Raw genomic sequence first — 18,306 nt, 5'->3', positions numbered from 1 at the left:
AGGATAACAACATCTTGAGGTTAGGGATGCATGTTACACTCATCATTGTATAGTGTACTCATCTTACATGTTAACTTTTGTAATAAGTTTGAACTATTTATTTTAAATTGGGGTTTAAAATACGAAAGCCAAGCAATTTGAGCTACTAGACCAATCAAATTTATATCTTGTAGTATGGGTTCTCTTATGGAAAAGGGTTTCACTAATTTTTAGAGGATTCTTTAGATCGAGTGTACAGATTCCAAAAATTGTACCCAAGATTTTTTTGTTAAACTTTTTTTTATAAATCAAGGTTGTAAAAAGTGGGAATTGGATCGGAGGAGGTTAGGCACCGCCTCACTGTTAATTGGAAATAAATTGATTTTTCATATTTAATATAATATATATCTACATATTATTTGTAAATACTCAAAACATATATAAAAAGATATTTAAATACGGGTCTATTCCCATTGTTTATATATCCTAATCAGATGACAAAAGTTTAATAATAATAAGATCATAATACAATAAAAATCCTTATAAAATACAAATAAAATGCAAATCTTTTGCATTAAAACATATGCTTGAACATAGCAAGCATGTATCATTAGTTCCTTTAAATATAATAATTAATATAAACAAAACAAAGCATAAACTCATTCTTTTATTAAGAACCTATATACTTTTTTTTTTGGATTATAAAAAAAAATTAGATAAAAAAACTAGTTTGAAAACCGATTTTTGTCACTAAAGTTCGACCCGTCTCGCATGGTCTCAACCCGCCTACATACCAAATTCCGATTTTTCAAATCTTATACGCCAAAATTGTAAAGGTATTGGACCGCCTCCGCCTCGTAGGTCGATTAATCGGCCGTCTCTCGGCCGATTTTCAGAACACTGTAATGAATATACATGTGTACCGTACGTTGGGTATCGATCATCACCCAATAAACGATAAACTTGATAGAACGTAACGTAGAATAAACAAGTTTCGTGCCTTGAAAAATGCCCGATTTCTAGAAATTGTGGTGAAAGAACTATGCAATATTCTTTTCACAATTATGTGAACCAAAGTTCTATGGTTTGAACGTAAGAAAAGAGATGTAGGGCTTTTTCAAGAAATGTAATTACTAGTCAAATTCAATCGTAATCTTATCTTGTTGGGCAGCCCCTAATTGTTATTTCAATCAATAATTTCTCATAGGGGTTAGGGTTTGTCAATTAGTAGGCAATAGTATAATCAAGAATTAGTGCAGATATTAGCATTTACATCACAAAGATTGTGAAATCTACCAAATAAATTTTAAGAAGAAATATTTCATATTACACACAAATTTATATTTGATGGTATATCCCTATATACATACGTATGATTTTTTTATTTAGACAAAATATTAAAATGGAGTGTAAAAGTTTAACTTTATTAGCATTCGTAGAGATAACGTTGAGTAACACTTGCAGTTTTTTTCGTTTAATCTCGTCAAAAAGTAAAATGATGACTAAAATAATATACTATATTGTGAATTATGATTCTTATACAAAGTGGTAAATGAGTTAATTTCAAAGTTTAATGGAGTACAAAAAGAAAGAAAATTTTGTGGTGGCTACCTAAAATAAAATAGATAACATTCAACAATCGAATGATGGAGTGTTTTACCTTACTCTTACAACTCAAAATGGAATTATAATTCCCAATAAACTACACCTTTTTTTTATGGGCATGAAAAAGTAAAGAAAAACTGACAAAATAAGTGTCTACGCTACAAAAAATAATTTTTCGATTGACAACACTAAATTTTCATATGATTAGACAAAAATATCTGTCACGGGAGTGTCACTAATTCTCTATAGTGACAATTGAAAATGATTAACTGACAATAAAAAAATAATTAGCGAAAAAAGAAATAGTTTCACTTAATATATGTATTTAGTGACAATTTTTAATATCGTCACAATTAGGATGTTACTAATACCATTTTTTCTTGTTAGAACTTGATGTTAATTTATATATTAATCTAATTACATGATTATCAATTTATGTGAAAGGAAAAAAGAATTGAATACCAAGATTTTGAGATGGGCTTTTTGAGGGGATTGAAAAAATTGAAAGATAGATCCCCATTTATTTAGGGAGGAGAGAAAAGGATTTTTGGATTCCACAAACAAGATACAAAATGATAATATCTTCACATGGAGATGACGACTCATACATGTATAAATCATGGTTTTGATGATGATAGGAAAAAAAAAAAAAGTTACATAGATCATAAAAGTTGTATTCCATACTATATTGGATTATTGTGAACTTTATTGGGTATTTAACTTTTTTATTATTTGCATATTTATTTTTAAAATAATACAAATAAAAAAATTATTGGACTGAGAAAATTACAATTATCTAAGTATAAATTTTTTAATCAAATTTCCACGAGCGAACATATCATATTAAACGACCACTTCAACCAAAAGTTGAAGTTAATTTGTGAAATGCATCATTTAATATAAATATCTCCAACATGCCTCCTCACGTGCAGGTAAATTACATTTGAATCATTGCACTTGAAATATTTGAATTGGGGATTGGGATTCGAACCGATCAAAATCTTTCATTTGGTCTGACTCTAATACCATATCGAATGACCATATCAATTAAAAGCTTAAACTAAATAATAAAATGTATCATTTAATATAAATACCTCCAATAAATTATACAACCAAATAAATTTCATTGGATAATTGGATAAATACACATAACAATAGCGGGGTGCACCCTCCATACTCCCATGCTTCTAAATAATGGACTGTACAAAATTAAAAAAATTAAAAACTAAAATAATTAGTTAATTAAAAAAAAACTAAAATTCTACCAAATGTATTATAAAAAGCGCCAAGAAAATAAAGTTTGAAAGATGACTGATAAAATGTGATAGATACATCTTTCGGCAGAGATGTGCCTTCTCATCCAACCGAAACACTAACTATAGCTACCAAATTAAATTTGCCTATTTCTCTCATTACATGTTAAATGACCCTTTTAAAATAAATTAATAAATTATTAATAGTCCTTACAATATTTTATTAGTTCATACAAAATTATGCATCATTAGAACTAATTATAATTTAACTTGTTAGATGTATGATAACATCATCTATTTTGAACATACATACATTTTAATAATCTTTCAATTAACATCAAATTTATCATGGGGGCAATTTTTTTTTTGGGTTGTTTTGTTTAGGAGTTTTTAAAATGGGGTTATTTTTGAAGTAGAAATTAAATTGGTGTTGGCCGCCACCGTGAACGGCGGCATCGGCCGGAGACGCCACCGCTGGTGGCGGCACCGGGAGGAGACGCCGCCACCGGTGGCGTCTTCAACTTGGTTTTAAATTATAATTTTAATATTTTAATATTTTAATATTTTAATATTTTAATATTTTAATATTTTTTAATATTTTAATATTTTCTTATTTTTTAATATATTATTATTCAACGGTGCTGATTCAAGTTGATCCGACGGTCCAGATGAAGACAGCCGGATCATTCCACCTCGGGAACTGCGCCTTTGACCAGAAGACGCCGCTGACAACGGCGTCTCCTAAAGACGCCGGTGTCAGCGGCGTCTTTAATCTCTCTCCTACCCCATCTTCTTCCCCCAACTCTTCTTTCCCTTCCTCAGCTCTTCTTCTTCTTTTTACTTTTTCTTTTTTTTACTTTGGTTAAATTTAAAAAAAAAAAATTATTTTTAAAATTCAAAATAACAGATATAATTACCTTCTCCGTTGGTGGCGACGCCAACGCCGCCTGCCCGCCGCTGCCTCCGCCACCGTCGCCTGCCCCGCCGCCGGTGCTCCTCTCGCCGCCGCTGGTGCTCCGTGGTCCTTGCCGCCGGTGTTATTCACCCAACAAGGTAATTTTCTATTATTATTGTAAATAATTAAAAAAAATTATTATTATAATTTTATATTATGTCCAAATTTTTTAATTAATTATTGTAAATACATGTGATTAGTGTTTTTTAGGATGTTTGTGGGTAGTTAGTTAGTTAGTTAGTAGTTTATTTATTTTATATTATGTATTAGTACTATATATATTTTATAAGCATGGGCAAATTTTTTTGAACTAGTGTTGTTTTGTAAAACCATAGCTAAAATGGTGTTGTTTTGTAAAACATCGGGCAATTAAATTAAATTGACTAATTAATTTTTTGGTGTGTGTACTTAGTTAAATTATTATTTTTTAACTAATATGCCTCATTATTAATTAATCTCGATTGATGAGTTAATTATCTCCTTAATCTTTTGAAGATTGATGGCGGCTAAAACTAATGTCAAAGTGTACGTGTACTTTGGAGGTCACATAATTCCCGATGATTGGGTAGTGCAATATAGTATTGCTCACAAAACAGCATTTCGAATTAAACGTGACTTGTCCTTTGCACAATTTTTGTCAAAGTTGTATCAACTTCTAGATGTCGATGTTAATCAGTTTGGGCTAAGAGTGTGTTGCAAATCTTACATTTATAATGGAGAAAGAATGAGGGAGATGATTACCGAGATGACAACAGATGAAGATTTACAAATGTATATTGATCCGGACGAAGGGAATGAGGCAATCGAAGTATTTGTTGAGATTGAACCGAAGCACATTGATAGTGCCCCACCACAAGTGAGCGTAGAGGCATTTGATTTGAATGAACCATATTTCTCACAACCAGAGGTGACTCCGGATTTTCTGGCGGCGACACAAATCATCCCTAATTATTGTGAGACTAGTGGAGCGAGAGATGTGCACAGAGATAACCATACAATTAACTATGGTAATTTAGGGGGATTTATTGGTGAGTCGAGTTCCGCGAGACGGAGCATTTTCGATGATGAAGACCCTATAGGTGACTCCTTTGGGCCGAACTGTCCTGTGAATTCCGAACCATCCGATGACGGAGACGACGACAATGAAGATGAAGACGTACAAGATGGTGTTCGGGAGACGTGGTTGCAGCACAACGAGGCGGAAGCAGAGGAACAACCGACTTTGTATGAGTCAATCCCATTTTTCTCGATGACGTTTTCAGAAGTGGCGGCAGATTCAGTTGATGTTGGAAGGGGCCGATATGATAAGTTTTACGATAGCGATCGAGGTATTCTTGAGGTTGGGATGGTGTTTGAGGACAAAAAACGCCTTTGTGCCGCGGTGAGAGACCATTCGATTCGATTTGCTAAACGAGAATTCACGGTTGTCGAAAGTAAGCCGAAGATATGGAGTGTCAAGTGCAAGCATAGCACACCTGAAAGGCCTTGTAGATGGTCGTTACGGGGAATTGAAAAATCGGGCAAAGGATTCTTCCTTATTACGAGATATGGTGGGCCCCACAATTGCATAATGGATGAAATGTCGAATGAACACAAGAATTTCGACAGGAACTACATTGCTGCCTTATTGGTTCAGTCCGTTCGAGATGATCCAGCTTGCAAAATATCACAAGCACAGAATATTGTGAGGTCTCAATTAGGATTTCAACTTTCAAAGATGCAAGCTTGGTATGGTTTGAAGCGTTGCAGAAATAACTTGTTCGGGAGTTGGGAGTCCTCAGTGAACAAACTGCCCAAGTTTATGAAGGCACTTCATAGAACGAACCCGGGTACGGCAATTGAGTGGGTTTTCAAACCAACAGATATTCCAACACGGAAGATGATCAAGTACTTCTTTTGGGCCTTCAAGCCATGCTTGGATGGATTCAAGTTCTGTCGAAAAGTTATTAGTGTGGATGGAACTCATCTGTACACTAAGTACAAGAACAAGTTACTAATTGCCGTTTGTTTGGACGCCAATAACCAAGTGCTACCACTAGCATTTGCTCTTGTTGACAATGAAACCACGGCGGCTTGGAGGTGGTTTTTTCAAATGCTACACAGACATCTAATTTCTCAAATTCCAGATGGAGAAAGCGTTTGTGTAATTTCAGATCGAGCTCCGGGAATTTTACGAGCTTTAGCGGAGTTGCCCGAATTTGCTCCCCCTAATGTTTTTCACAGGTTTTGCTTGAGACACGTGTGCTCCAATTTCAACAAACGTTTTAAGAGTGTAGATTTGAAGGATCTATGCTACAAGGCGGGAGCGGAGTCTCAAATTTGGAAGTTTAACCACATTTTTAATGTGATCAAAAGTCGGAGTGTTGAAGCTTATAACTATTTGAAGGATATTGATCAAGAAAAATGGGCATTTGCACATGATGGGGGCAAGCGTTGTGGTCAGCTTACTACAAACATGTCAGAGGCTCATAATGGTGTTCTCAAGGGAACTCGAAAACTTCCCATCTCAACAATTGTTGACCTCACATTCAACCGCATTCTTAGGTATTTTTTTAATCGTCTCGAACAAGCCAATTTGATGGTTCAGAGAGGACAGTTGTGGTCCACATATGCTTATGGCGTTTACCGGAAACATGAAGCCAAGTCTGTTAGATGTTTTACGACTCGTTTTAATCAGCAATTGCTCTCTGCCGAGGTGATCACTAAAGCTCGTCCAAGTGGAGGTGGAAATAACAAACACACCGTGAGTTTGAGGGACCAAACTTGTACTTGTGGAAAATGGAAGCTAACAGGAATCCCCTACAGTCATGTCCTCCACGTGTGCCGTGAATGGATGTTGTCTGCCTCCGTATATGTGAACGATTGGTACATTGTTGATCGATTAGTGAACACTTATTCTGGGATATTCCAACCACTGTTGAGTGAACACTATTGGGAGGATGTTGCATTTGAACTAATTCATGATCCAACACTAGTAGGGGATCGAAGACGCAGTCGTATTCCTAATGAGATGGATGTGCCACAAACAAGGGCAAGACAACAATCTAGAAGAGAGGAACAAGCAAGACGGCTCCGATAGTATAATTTATGTAGTTCATTGCAGTTTGTATTATTTATATGGCTATTTTCTAGTTTTCACTTCGGACTATGTAGGGTCTAATTATCGTGTTTGACTTTGTATTTGTTATTGCACTTTGTACTTATTATCTGAGTTTATCTATGTATTATCGTGTTTTCAAGTCGGACTAAGTAGTCTCTAATTATCGTGTTTCACTTTGTATTTGTTATTGCACTTGTACTTATTATCTGAGTCTATCTATGTATTATTGTGTATTTGTTATTACACTTCTGCTTATTATCTGAGTGTTCTATGTATATTTTTTATACAGGATGGATGTCAGTTATGTTTATGGTCCGCGGGACACTTCATTGCTATACTGCCAGTCAGAGCACATATCCAGATCGATTACATCGGCAAACGTGGATGATGTTGTGCGCGGGAGACGTTGTGATGGTTGGATTTGGGGTTTATATGGAGATGATGGTGATGATGATCCACACCCTAGAGTGATGCAGTACTTAGTTGATACTAGGTTCTATGGAGTATATCGATGTGGTCGTCTCGTAGTCGATTTGCATCTTATTGCAGCTTTAGTGGAGAGATGGCGTCCGGAGACACACACGTTTCATTTTCGAGCAGGGGAGGCGATAGTGACACTTGAGGATGTCGCACTATTATGGGGTTTGCCTGTTGATGGACTACCTATTACTGGACAGGATATTTCATGGTCGAAGGAGCAGTTGCAGGATTATTGTCAGACGTGGTTGGGATATACTCATTCAGATCGAGCTTTCAAAGGGAGACGGCTCTATGCAGCTGATCTGACCATATATTTACGAGGATGCAAGATTACCGATGACAGCACGGAGCAGCGTGTTCAGCAGCATACCAGGTGTTTACTGTAATTGCTACTTGGGGGGGTTATGTGTCCTGACACATCTTCAAGTGCAATCTCGTTGTTGTATCTTCGTCATTTCGAAGATCTTGAGGCGGTGCGTACTTTCAGTTGGGGTAGTGCAGTTCTTGGATATTTGTATCGTGAGCTATGCACTGGGGCTTTACTTAGGAAAGTTGTGGAACAAGACGGCACTGTTGAGTTGGATAAGAGGAAAACTAATCTAGGTAGTGCGCTTACTCTGTTACAGGTAATAGGATTTTTGATACTTTTAAAATTTAAATTAGTAGTTTATTATACTTGCGGTTTTTTATATTTTTTTATGTTTAATAATTAGTGTTGGGCATGGTCGAGGATCCCTTTACTCGCTCCAGCAATACTACCAGTAGTAGAAGATGATCCCCGTCGGCTTGCATATCCCCACCCTCCTTACGGTGCACGGTAAACATCTTAGTACTAATAATTTATTTATATGAAGGTTAATATATTGACTTAGCAAATTTTCGTATGATATTACAGTTGGATCAGACCTACTAGTCACACTCGGTCCTCGCCAAACAATATACGTGTTTATCGTACGACGCTCGATCGGATGCTCTGGGATCAGGTTATTTATAAGTTAACAACAATTACGTTAATGTTTGTGGTCTATTTAACAATATATTAAAAAATATTTTTTCTTTCTAGTTTACATGGATGCCTTATAGTGAACTAGATCCTGAGTTTGGCGCTTTACTTGAGTATCCTGAGATAGTGCATCCACAGCTTTGGTTGTCGAGTTGTCCCCTTATATTTTACGAGAGAGTTGAGATGCATCGTCCGTATAGGGTGCTACGTCAGTTTGGGAGGGTACAGCATATACCACCACATCCTACTGATCACGATATTGAGATTAAATTGCATTCTTATGATCGTCGAGGTGCAGGGGGTAGAGATTGGGCTCGTTTTCACGGTATCTATGTTGATAGATGGCATCGCCGACTTGATTCTCCCGTTGACTATCCATTTATTGAGTTTAGGGGACCTCAGACAGATCCAGGATACTACGAGTGGTATGAGAGGCACACACGTCGTTTGATATTACCGATTGACAATCTTGATGATATCGGTTTTCAGGTCGGAGACCCGATTTTACTGGATCTTGTGGTTAGTATTTTTCTCAAAACAACCATTACTTTCGATGTTTTTCAATTTGTTTTTTCAGTTTCTTAAGTTCTTAAACTTGTAATGCCTTTTATTTCAGGGTAATCAGCTTATATCCATGAGTCTTGCTGCTAGGGCAGTTTCTCGAGATGACGATCAGATATATGATATGTTTCAGGACAACGCTACACGGATGTATGCAGCTGGGACTCAACTTCTACGTAGAGATGGTGCTTCGTCCAGCTTACCTCCGATACCTGCCATACCTCCTATACCTTCTCCGCAGCAAGATAGACGTACCAGAAGAAGGTCCAGCGCTAGCGAAAGAGCTACTGAATTGGAGGATGACGTGAGACAGACGAGAGAGGGGAACTATTATGCATCTACATCTCGGGTACCTCCATCTGGAGATGTTGCCGGTCCATTTGCTTCCCATACACCCTTTTATGCAGATGTTCCTGTGCACGGAGGTATGGACGATTTATCTACTACACAGGGATTTATGGATATGTTCGGTGCGTCTACATCTCAGGTACCCATATTTACAGATTTAGTTGGTCCATCTACAAATGATTACGTTCCACATATGCCATGGTCCGATTCTCTAGCTACCCCACATCCTCCTGCTATTGATACCCGGTTCTCTTCATGGGGTCCACATTTGGAGCTCAATTTGGGATACTCAAGTCCCCAAGAGCGGATCCGACCACAGTATAATGTTTCCCCTGTTCCATATCCACCGGATGACACCCAGTTAGTTGATGATGTACCGGCAGATCCTGACATTCGTCGAGATGGTAGGCCGCGTAGGACTAGACGGGCACCTGCATGTGGCACTGGTTCACATAGGCACTGATTTCATAATGCCAATTTTATTTTCTTCTACTCATTTTGGACCTATTTATTTTGTATAACTCTTTTATTTGACCTATTTATTTTATATAACTCTTTTATTTTCTAAAACTCCTTTTGTTTTTGTCTACATGTTTTTAAGATTGTACCCTATTTTATTGTGTTGATTAGATAAATATATGCAATGATTAATTTAATACTAATTGATAAAATGTAATAAATTTAATACTAACATCAAACTAATGAATGTAGTTAGAATTTTTTTATTTGTAAAAAAAATTAAAAATTAAAAAATATTAAAAAAATAGAAAATATTAAAATATTAAAAATTAATAAAAATATTAAAAAATAAGAAAATATTAAAATAATAAAATATTAAAAAATAAGAAAATATTAAAATAATAAAATATTAAAAAATATTAAAATATTAAAATATTAAAATATTAAATATTAAAATATTAAATTATTAAAATATTAAATTATTAAAATATTAGAAGACGCCACCGGTGGCGGCGTCTCCAGCCGGTGCCGCTATTGGCAATGGCGTCCCCGGCTGATGCCGCCGTTGCCGGTGGCGGCCAACCCCAATTTAGTTACTACTCCAAAAACAACCCCATTTTAAAAACTCTATAATAAAACAACCCCAAAAAAAAAATTGCCCATTTATCATGTTTGCTAACAACTATGTGGCTGAAGCAATTTACAATTAAGCAAGTTGCATATTCAGCCAAATATTCAAAAACATTAGTTTATGCTATCTCATTCTTGTAATTTCTTATGGACCTATTCATCCCTCTTGTGGCATTTTCCTTGCAGCAATTTTTTTTATATAACCTTATCTATTTATTTTATCGTATGTAGTTATAGCCGAGGTTTAACAAGATTATACACGTTGAATAAAAAACAAAGGCATTAATTTGTCGAGCTTAGGTTGAGGGCTAGTTGTTGGAGCAAGTGAGTCTGCGTCAAGTGATCTATGTTTGCAAGCTATTATACAAGATTATACGTTCACTTAGTGCACCTATATGATTGACTGCAGATTCTTTCATAACAAGAAAAAAAAAGTATAGTTGGTGTCCTAAAAATTAAGGTATCTATTAGATCGATTCATAGATGTGCATAGATGTGCAAAGTTTCTTGTGAATGTACACGTAATTGAGGGCTTGTTTAATTTATGAGAACTAACTTTTTTTTTTTTAATAATATCAGTTATTAAATTTAAGTCGTGTTACAAATAAGAAAGTAGGGAAAACAATTGGACCCCTACTACTTGATCATAATAATGAAAGCTATGAGAAAATTGCCCATTTGGTCGAGGGCGAACCCATGGCGTTTTCTCGGGATTAGAATATTGAGGTGATTTAAGGGAATATTTTTCTTTTTAATAGACTAAAAGTATATAAAACTAAAAGTTGAGATGGGTGAAAGTTCATTAACTAATAGATAAATAATAAAATAAAAAAAAAAAAGTTATCTTTTTTGGGGCCCCAGTCCACCTATAGATTGCAGAGGTGACCTAGTTAGCAGAGTAAGGAGAGTGCATCGTCTAACAATTATAATTCGATTCTTCTTTGCTATGTTTTCTATGTCAAACGCATCGTACATGATATAAATTAAATATCTTACCTTTTACTTAATGTTTGGCTTCATTAGACATAATAGATAGCATCTTCTTCACGTTGAAAAATATTATGTTTGAACGACACAATGGGGGTTACATTAATGGTGCCCTTTGATTATCAATTCATATTTGGAGCACTTTTACAATTAAAAAAGGGTAAATTACAACCAGCGCCTGAGGTATAGTCAAATTACGAAAATCCCCTCATGTTTGGATAGTTACAACCACCCCAACTATAAATTTTCTTACACGTCCACCCTTGCAGTTTCAAATTTAGTGGAATATCTTCTAGATTATATGGAATATTCTCAATTTTGGACCCGTTTTATTCCATTCAAGCTCCACATTTTAAATCTAGATGATCATAAAATGTGTCTTTTGGCTTGAATATATCAGATTGTCGTGCATCAGAAACTGTATTTCTGCATAAAACGAATTCAAACTAGAGAATATTCCACGGAATCTAGATGATTATGTTGAATTTGACACCATAAGGGTAGAAATGTAAGAAGATTCATAATTGAAGGATTGATGCAATTATCCAAACAGAAAGAGGTTTTTTGTAATTTGACCATAACTCATGGGTGATTGTAATTTGTAATTTACCCTTACAAAAATATATATTCTTCAAAATCAATAATTTAACGAGTGAATTGTTAAAATATTTGTCAGGCAATACTGGAAATATTTGATAATTAAGAGGTTTGTTCCATGCAACTCATGGTAAATTTTATCAGATAATATGTATAAATTTATTGGTAAATTTCACTTGCCCCTTGTACTTTGGCTAGATATCACTTTATCCCCTACACTTGAAAAATTCTTTCAATGTGGTCGTCGTTGTTAGTAGTCAGACATTTCACCTTAACACGTTTCATCTAATTATGAAAATTACAAAAAAAAAGATAAAAAAAAATAATAATAAAATAATCAAGACAACGAGAAAACATAATCCACGGCACCAGCCATAATTTATTTTTAAGTTTTTTTTATTAATTATTTAAATTGGGATGAGTGATTTTTTTGTAATTTTCAGAATTAGATCAAATGGTGTTAGCGTCAAAGGTTTGAAAACTAACGGCGATGGCCACGTTGAGACAATTTTTCAAGTACTGGGGGCAAATCGATGCAATCGAGAGTAGAATGGGGTAAAGTGATATCGAACCAAAGTACAAGGGGAAAAGTAAAATTTACCCTAAATTTATAAATATCTTACACACGTTCAAAATTAAGAAGTTACTATCCATTTGGATGGAATGATTATGATGGATTCAAATTTCAAATCCGTAATAAAATATCCATCGAACTTGTTTGAATTGAGAGATTTGGGGATAGATGGATTTCGAATCTCCACATCTTCCTTGTAGTTTTAAATGGACCCTAATCATTCTTCCAAATTTCTTGCCCAAATTAAATCATTCCATCCAAATGAACACGAAATTTTTTTTGTATGATTTTTCAAGAGAGTCGCAAACAATCAACAAAAAATAGAGTTTTAAGGGATATATATTAGAAATTAATTTGTCAAATGCAAATCATGTAGCCTCTTTGACAAAGAAATAGTGGATGATAAAGAAAAAGGACTATTAGCCATAACCCCCTCTAGTGTTTTTTTAATGAGGGGGGATCCAGCCATATTTCCAATATTAGTGGAAAACCCACTATTTTAATGATTCCCGAAAATAGCCTTCTGGAAGACACACACAAAATTCAGAAATTTGATATCCCTACAATCGCAAACTCTAATTTTTTTAATATATAATTTAAATAAATTTAATTTTTCGGTTTTTTTATTATTTTAATAAACAAACTAACAATAATAGCTTTAAAAACTATTTTTCTTTTAATTTTTTAATTAAAAATAATTTTTATTTTATTTTATTTTTTTAATTTCCGTTTTTTTTGTTTGGAATCAACTATAAAGATTCTGAAACCAACTATAATATTTCTGAAATCGACTATAATTTCAATTTTTTATTTCATTTTTCTTAATTTTAATTTTCAGTTATTTTTTGCATTTTTTTCAAGAAAAAGAACTATTTTATTGCCATTTTTTAATAAAAAAACAACTATAAATTGTAAAACAACTATTACAAAACAACTATTTTTTTGCCATTTTTTAATAAAAAACCAACTATAAATTGTAAAACAACTATTTCCGAAAATCAAATACAATTTCGGTTTTTTTTCTTCTTTTTCTGGCTTATTTTTTCATAATAAACAACAACAATACTGAAAATAACTATAAAAAAATCGATTTTTTTCCCCAAATCAACTATAAGAAAACTCTAAACAAACACAAAAAATAGTGATTTACAATAATAGAGTTTACTTGAAATAAAAACAACTACAAATTAACGAAATCAAATATATAAACATCAAAATCAATCAAAATCAACTAGCAATCGAAAACAACTACAAAAAATCGAAAACAACTATAAAATATTAAACTCAACTATTAAATTGTTCCTCGATCGGCCTGTAAGTAACTACGAATTCATGCAAAATTTAATCGAAAAAACATCACAAAACATCTCAAATCAAAAATTCAAAAAGTATTCGACACGCTCTAAAACCCTAGGCACGAGATCCACCATTTACCTTTTCTATCCCTTCATTTTTTCATCTCCACTTTTACGGAGATTTGTCGTCGGCACCACCAACAACAATGCAAGAATGGGAGCAATTCTTAGCATAAAGTCCACACCTGCAAATAAAAAACAACTACAAACATCGTAAATCAAACTACAAAAATAATAACAAACAAAATACAACAGCAACATAAACAACTATAAAAAAGTAGCATAAATAACTCAAAAAACAACTATAAAAAGTAGAAATCAACTATATTATGATCAGTTAGAAAAATACTTGTATTTTATTCTATTTCTTTATACAAGAAAGCCACTGATAGATACACAAAGTCAGACATCGATTCTAATTTATGAGTGACCCGAATATTTAAAAAAAAAATACTCATCCTAATAGATGTAAAGAATATAGGGTAAATAGCACTTAGCCCCCCGGTGGTTTCCAGGTTTTGCACTTTACCCCCTTCTGATATCAATTTGGTCATTTTACCCCCTTGTGGTTGACAAGTTGTAGCGACCGTCAGATAAACCGTTAAAGTTAACGGAAAGTGCAGTTCACTCGCCCAAATTTGTAGTGGTTGAAGGTTTTCAAGTTAAAATATTATATTAAAACTTTTTTTTACCCCTTTTCCCATTAATAAAAACACTACAGCCATTCTTACTTTTCTTTTAATTAGAAAAGCATTACAGATTCATCTTTAATTTTTATATTAATTATTTTTAAGATGTTATATTAATTATTTTTAAAATACTCATCTAAATTTTTTTATAATTATTTTATATTTTCAATAAATCTTTGTTAAGTTAGTTGTACTTTTAGCCTTTACATTTAAACAAAAATTAAAACGTGTATATATATATGAAAACTTCTGTTTATGCTGAAAATAATATACTACTGCTGAAAAATAATTTTATTTCCTTCGTGTTTTTGCTTAAAAAAATGAATGCTATATTTTTCATTCTAAAAAAGAAACAACATTAATTTGCCTTGACAATTTGCTTTTATTTTCTCCGTTTTGCTTATGAAAAGGGAAGCTGAATGGACACAAAACTCGACTGCAAAAGCAAATAATATTCAAGAAACAAAAAGTCGCATGAATTCATTAATTTACAGATCATAAAAGGGATTATAGTAATAATACTACTAATTTGAAGAAAAACTATACAAATCAAGCAAATATCTTAAATTTCTACAACAAATTGGCTATTAAAAGAAACCAATACACATGGTAAAATGTGTTTGTTATAGTGTTGGAATACTCGAAAAATAATAAATCTCTATATAAAAAAAAACAAAGGACAATTTGTTTTAGGTTACTATAGTGTTGGAATACTCGAAAAATAATAAATCTCTATATTAAATTGTAGGGAGTTTTATGAAACAGCGGGGGGGTCATGGCCCCCTGTTTCAATTTGAAAATACTCGTCCCCTCCGAAGAGTATTTTTAGATTTCGATCGTATAAGAAATTAATTTATACTAAGAAAAATAAGTTTATTGTATATCCATGTGTTAATAATACAAATTGCTAAAAGGCTCTACGCAATGACAATATTAACCAAAAAAAAATCCTTATAATACTTTTTTTTAGCACTAATGAGATTTTAGAAGCTACTGTGCTAAAATAATTGCATTGTATGGATTTTTTGCTGATATTAATTGATGACACGAATATTTTAGTTAGAATTAGGTGAAAAACAAGCTGTGTGTGCTGAATGCAATAAATCCCTAAAAAATGAAACTATTAAATTGCAAAAAACCAAAAATAAATTTTTTTTTTAATTTGTTCTTCTTCTTACCTGCAGTAGCTCCATCAACTTTAACGAAGAGAGATTCTTTGCAAGATTGTTTTTTTTTAACTCCTGATAATTGTATTTTAGTCCTATGAATTGATGTTATTTTTAACTAAATCCAATTGAATTTACATTTATTTATTAAAAAAAATATAACGTGCAAATAGTAGGAAAATAAGGGGTAGTCCATTTTCTGTTAACTTTAACAGTTTATTAGACGGTGCTACAACTTGTCAACCACAAGGGGGTAAAATGACCACATTGATATCATAGAGGGGTAAAGTGCACAACGTGAAAACCACAGGGGGGCTAAGTGCTATTTACCCAAGAATATATCATAATCTAAATCTTATTTATTCCTCAATGATTCGATGAACAATTAAGTTACAAAAATAAAATATTTTAAACCCATAATTTTCTACCATAGAAAAGATGAGAATTTTCTTACCGAATTAAAATTAAATTATTTTCTATACTTTAGCCGGGGGAGCGATTGCGGCGGTCTGTGGATCGGAGACGAAGATAGATGAGGGGAAACAAGGAAGACCGTGAGGCGACGTTGGGGCAGAGATGAGGAACGGTAGAAGCGGAGAGGCGGCTCGGTGGAGACGAGTAGCAGCGGCGCAGGGGAGAGAACGAGAGAGAGGCGTGGCGGCTTGTAAAAAAAATTGGACGAGGAATTGGAGAAATAGGGTTTGAGGTTTTAATATGGTAAAAGGGTAATACAGACATAAAACTAAAGATTTATATTTATTCTAAATTAAAATATTAATAAAGGGGGGTCTCAGTAATTATGAAAAGGGGGTTATATCCACTCTAATATATGTAAATGATGTAGGGGGTTCTCACTAATTATCCCTAAAGAAAAATTCACAAGGTAGTCATTTCTGGACCGTAAAAGGAAAACCATTTATTTCTAATAATATATAACTAAGCCAATACGACATTTACTTAGAAATTTAGCTGATTTTAATTGACCAAAATTAATATAGGCATGAGAGAACATAGAAAAAAGGGAACAACTAAAATAAATATCGTTTCTTTCTCACTTCAATACCACAAAAAAAAATATATAAAATAAATAGGTAATGGTATTAATTAATATCCTTGATAAAATCAATGCCACACAAATTTTATGTGTGGTATTGATTTTCATTAATGGTAATAATGTCATTACCTACTTCCTTCGTTCCAAAATAATTGTCGTTTTAGGGTGTTGTGCACATATTAAGAAAATTAATAAATATGCTTGGATTTTAGGAAAATACATATAATATGACTAAAATACCCATATAATTAATTATATCTCAACTAATTAAGAGTAATAACTAATACCTAATAACGGCGTAGTTGAGAAAACAGTAATTAATGCATCATTGGAATTTTAAAGTGACAGATAATATGGAACAAGAAGAACTCCCCAAAGCGACAATTAATTTGGAATGGAGGGAGATGTGGAGTATTTATTATCTATTTATTTTTGTATTGTTTATGTTGGTGGTATTAAAATGAGAAAAAAAAGTATTTGTTTTAGCCGCTCCCTAAAAGAAAATCACAAATACACTTTAGAGATTTTTCAATCAAAAATATAACTTAACTTAATTAGTAAAGGAAAGCAATATTTATGAATATAAAACAAGGGTTAAATACAAATTGTACCATGTATTATCACCTGTGTAGCATATACCCCTCATGTATTATAAAATGCGACAAACTGTCCCTTGAACGTAACGTCAATCCTCAAATCTCTAACACTGTTAGTTTGTGTAGCATAGTTGCCTTTTTCGCTTACATTTATATGATATAAATTGGTAATTTTTTTTTACTTTATTACTTGACAATTTTTTCTTTAGTTTATTACGTAGCCCTAGGTTGCATCGACGAGTGGTTCTAGAAAAAAAATATGATATGTCGTGTTTGGACGTAAAAAATGAAATGCATGAATTTTGAGAATGAGAACTATAGAAATAATTTTAAATCGAGAATTCTTGGGCTGAAAATAAATTAATAAAATAAATTAAAAAGGTATTTAAAAATATTATCCAGAGTAAAAGGAATCATAAATTTTGGGTGATATTTTTAGGAAGAAAACAAAATTGCAAAATTCCATAGATTTAAAAGAAAATTATAAATAATTTTCAGAATATGATATTTTTCATAAATTTATATGAACTTTTTAGGTTGTGGAAAATAAAATTGGGAGTAAATTGAATACAAGAGAGAAAGAAAAACGTACATCTTTTATAAACAATCAGAGGCGCATTTTCGCCCGATAGTATCCAACATCTAGTGCGACGGTCAATCAACTTTAAAAAACGACGATTATTTAACATGACTTAACGGTATAAGACACTTTGGCGCATGTTATAGAATATAAAATATATGCAACACTGATAATAGTACCATAATGCAATTTGTTTTTAGCCCTAAAACACCCTATAAACAACAAAAGCCGACAAAATTGATCATATATATACACATATAAAGATCCCTTGAATTTAAGGATAAATTATTTTATCTATATTGAATTATGAATTGAATTATAGAACACAATAGAAT

General features: G+C 33.0%; 2 protein-coding genes and 1 long non-coding RNA gene across 4 annotated transcripts; 2 read left to right on the top strand and 1 right to left on the bottom strand.

The window, feature by feature from the left end:
• Positions 1–3,480: 3,480 nt before the first annotated feature.
• LOC148766549 (uncharacterized) lies at positions 3,481–9,854 on the top strand. 2 transcript variants are annotated; one of them, XM_088827029.1, is made up of 7 exons: positions 3,481–3,539; positions 3,598–3,890; positions 7,182–7,998; positions 8,086–8,189; positions 8,268–8,355; positions 8,436–8,894; positions 8,992–9,854. In XM_088827029.1, exons 3-7 carry the CDS (start codon positions 7,777–7,779, stop codon positions 9,745–9,747), a joined length of 1,629 nt encoding a protein of 542 aa, XP_088683155.1. In that variant the 5' UTR covers positions 3,481–3,539; positions 3,598–3,890; positions 7,182–7,776; the 3' UTR covers positions 9,748–9,854. The 2 variants fall into 2 exon arrangements, with proteins under 2 accessions (XP_088683155.1, XP_088683154.1); XM_088827028.1 differs by having other exon boundaries at positions 3,481–3,890.
• LOC148766550 (uncharacterized) lies at positions 4,292–6,896 on the top strand. Its single transcript, XM_088827339.1, has one exon. The coding sequence runs from the start codon at positions 4,292–4,294 to the stop codon at positions 6,869–6,871; it is 2,580 nt and encodes an 859-aa protein (XP_088683465.1). The 3' UTR covers positions 6,872–6,896.
• Positions 9,855–13,807: 3,953 nt separating the features above from the next.
• Positions 13,808–16,520, bottom strand: LOC148766548 (uncharacterized). The gene is made up of 2 exons (XR_016034903.1): positions 16,196–16,520; positions 13,808–14,071 (listed from the first exon to the last, which is right to left on the bottom strand). It is a non-coding gene; the product is annotated as an uncharacterized LOC148766548 (long non-coding RNA).
• Positions 16,521–18,306: the final 1,786 nt, after the last annotated feature.

Source organism: Erythranthe guttata, chromosome 12 (assembly GCF_056151865.1).
Source record: "Erythranthe guttata isolate IM_541 chromosome 12, IM_541, whole genome shotgun sequence".
NCBI lineage: Eukaryota > Viridiplantae > Streptophyta > Magnoliopsida > Lamiales > Phrymaceae > Erythranthe > Erythranthe guttata.
Note: the sequence above shows the minus strand (reverse complement) of the source record. Positions and strands in the feature narration are given on the sequence as shown.

Coding starts and splice junctions, on each gene's coding strand:
- LOC148766549 (XM_088827029.1), top strand. CDS start 7,777: ATGTGTCCTGACACATCTTCAAGTGCAATCTCGTTGTTGTATCTTCGT. Junction 7,999..8,085: donor GTGCGCTTACTCTGTTACAG/GTAATAGGATTT, acceptor TTTAATAATTAG/TGTTGGGCATGGTCGAGGAT. Junction 8,356..8,435: donor ATCGGATGCTCTGGGATCAG/GTTATTTATAAG, acceptor TTTTCTTTCTAG/TTTACATGGATGCCTTATAG.
- LOC148766550 (XM_088827339.1), top strand. CDS start 4,292: ATGGCGGCTAAAACTAATGTCAAAGTGTACGTGTACTTTGGAGGTCAC.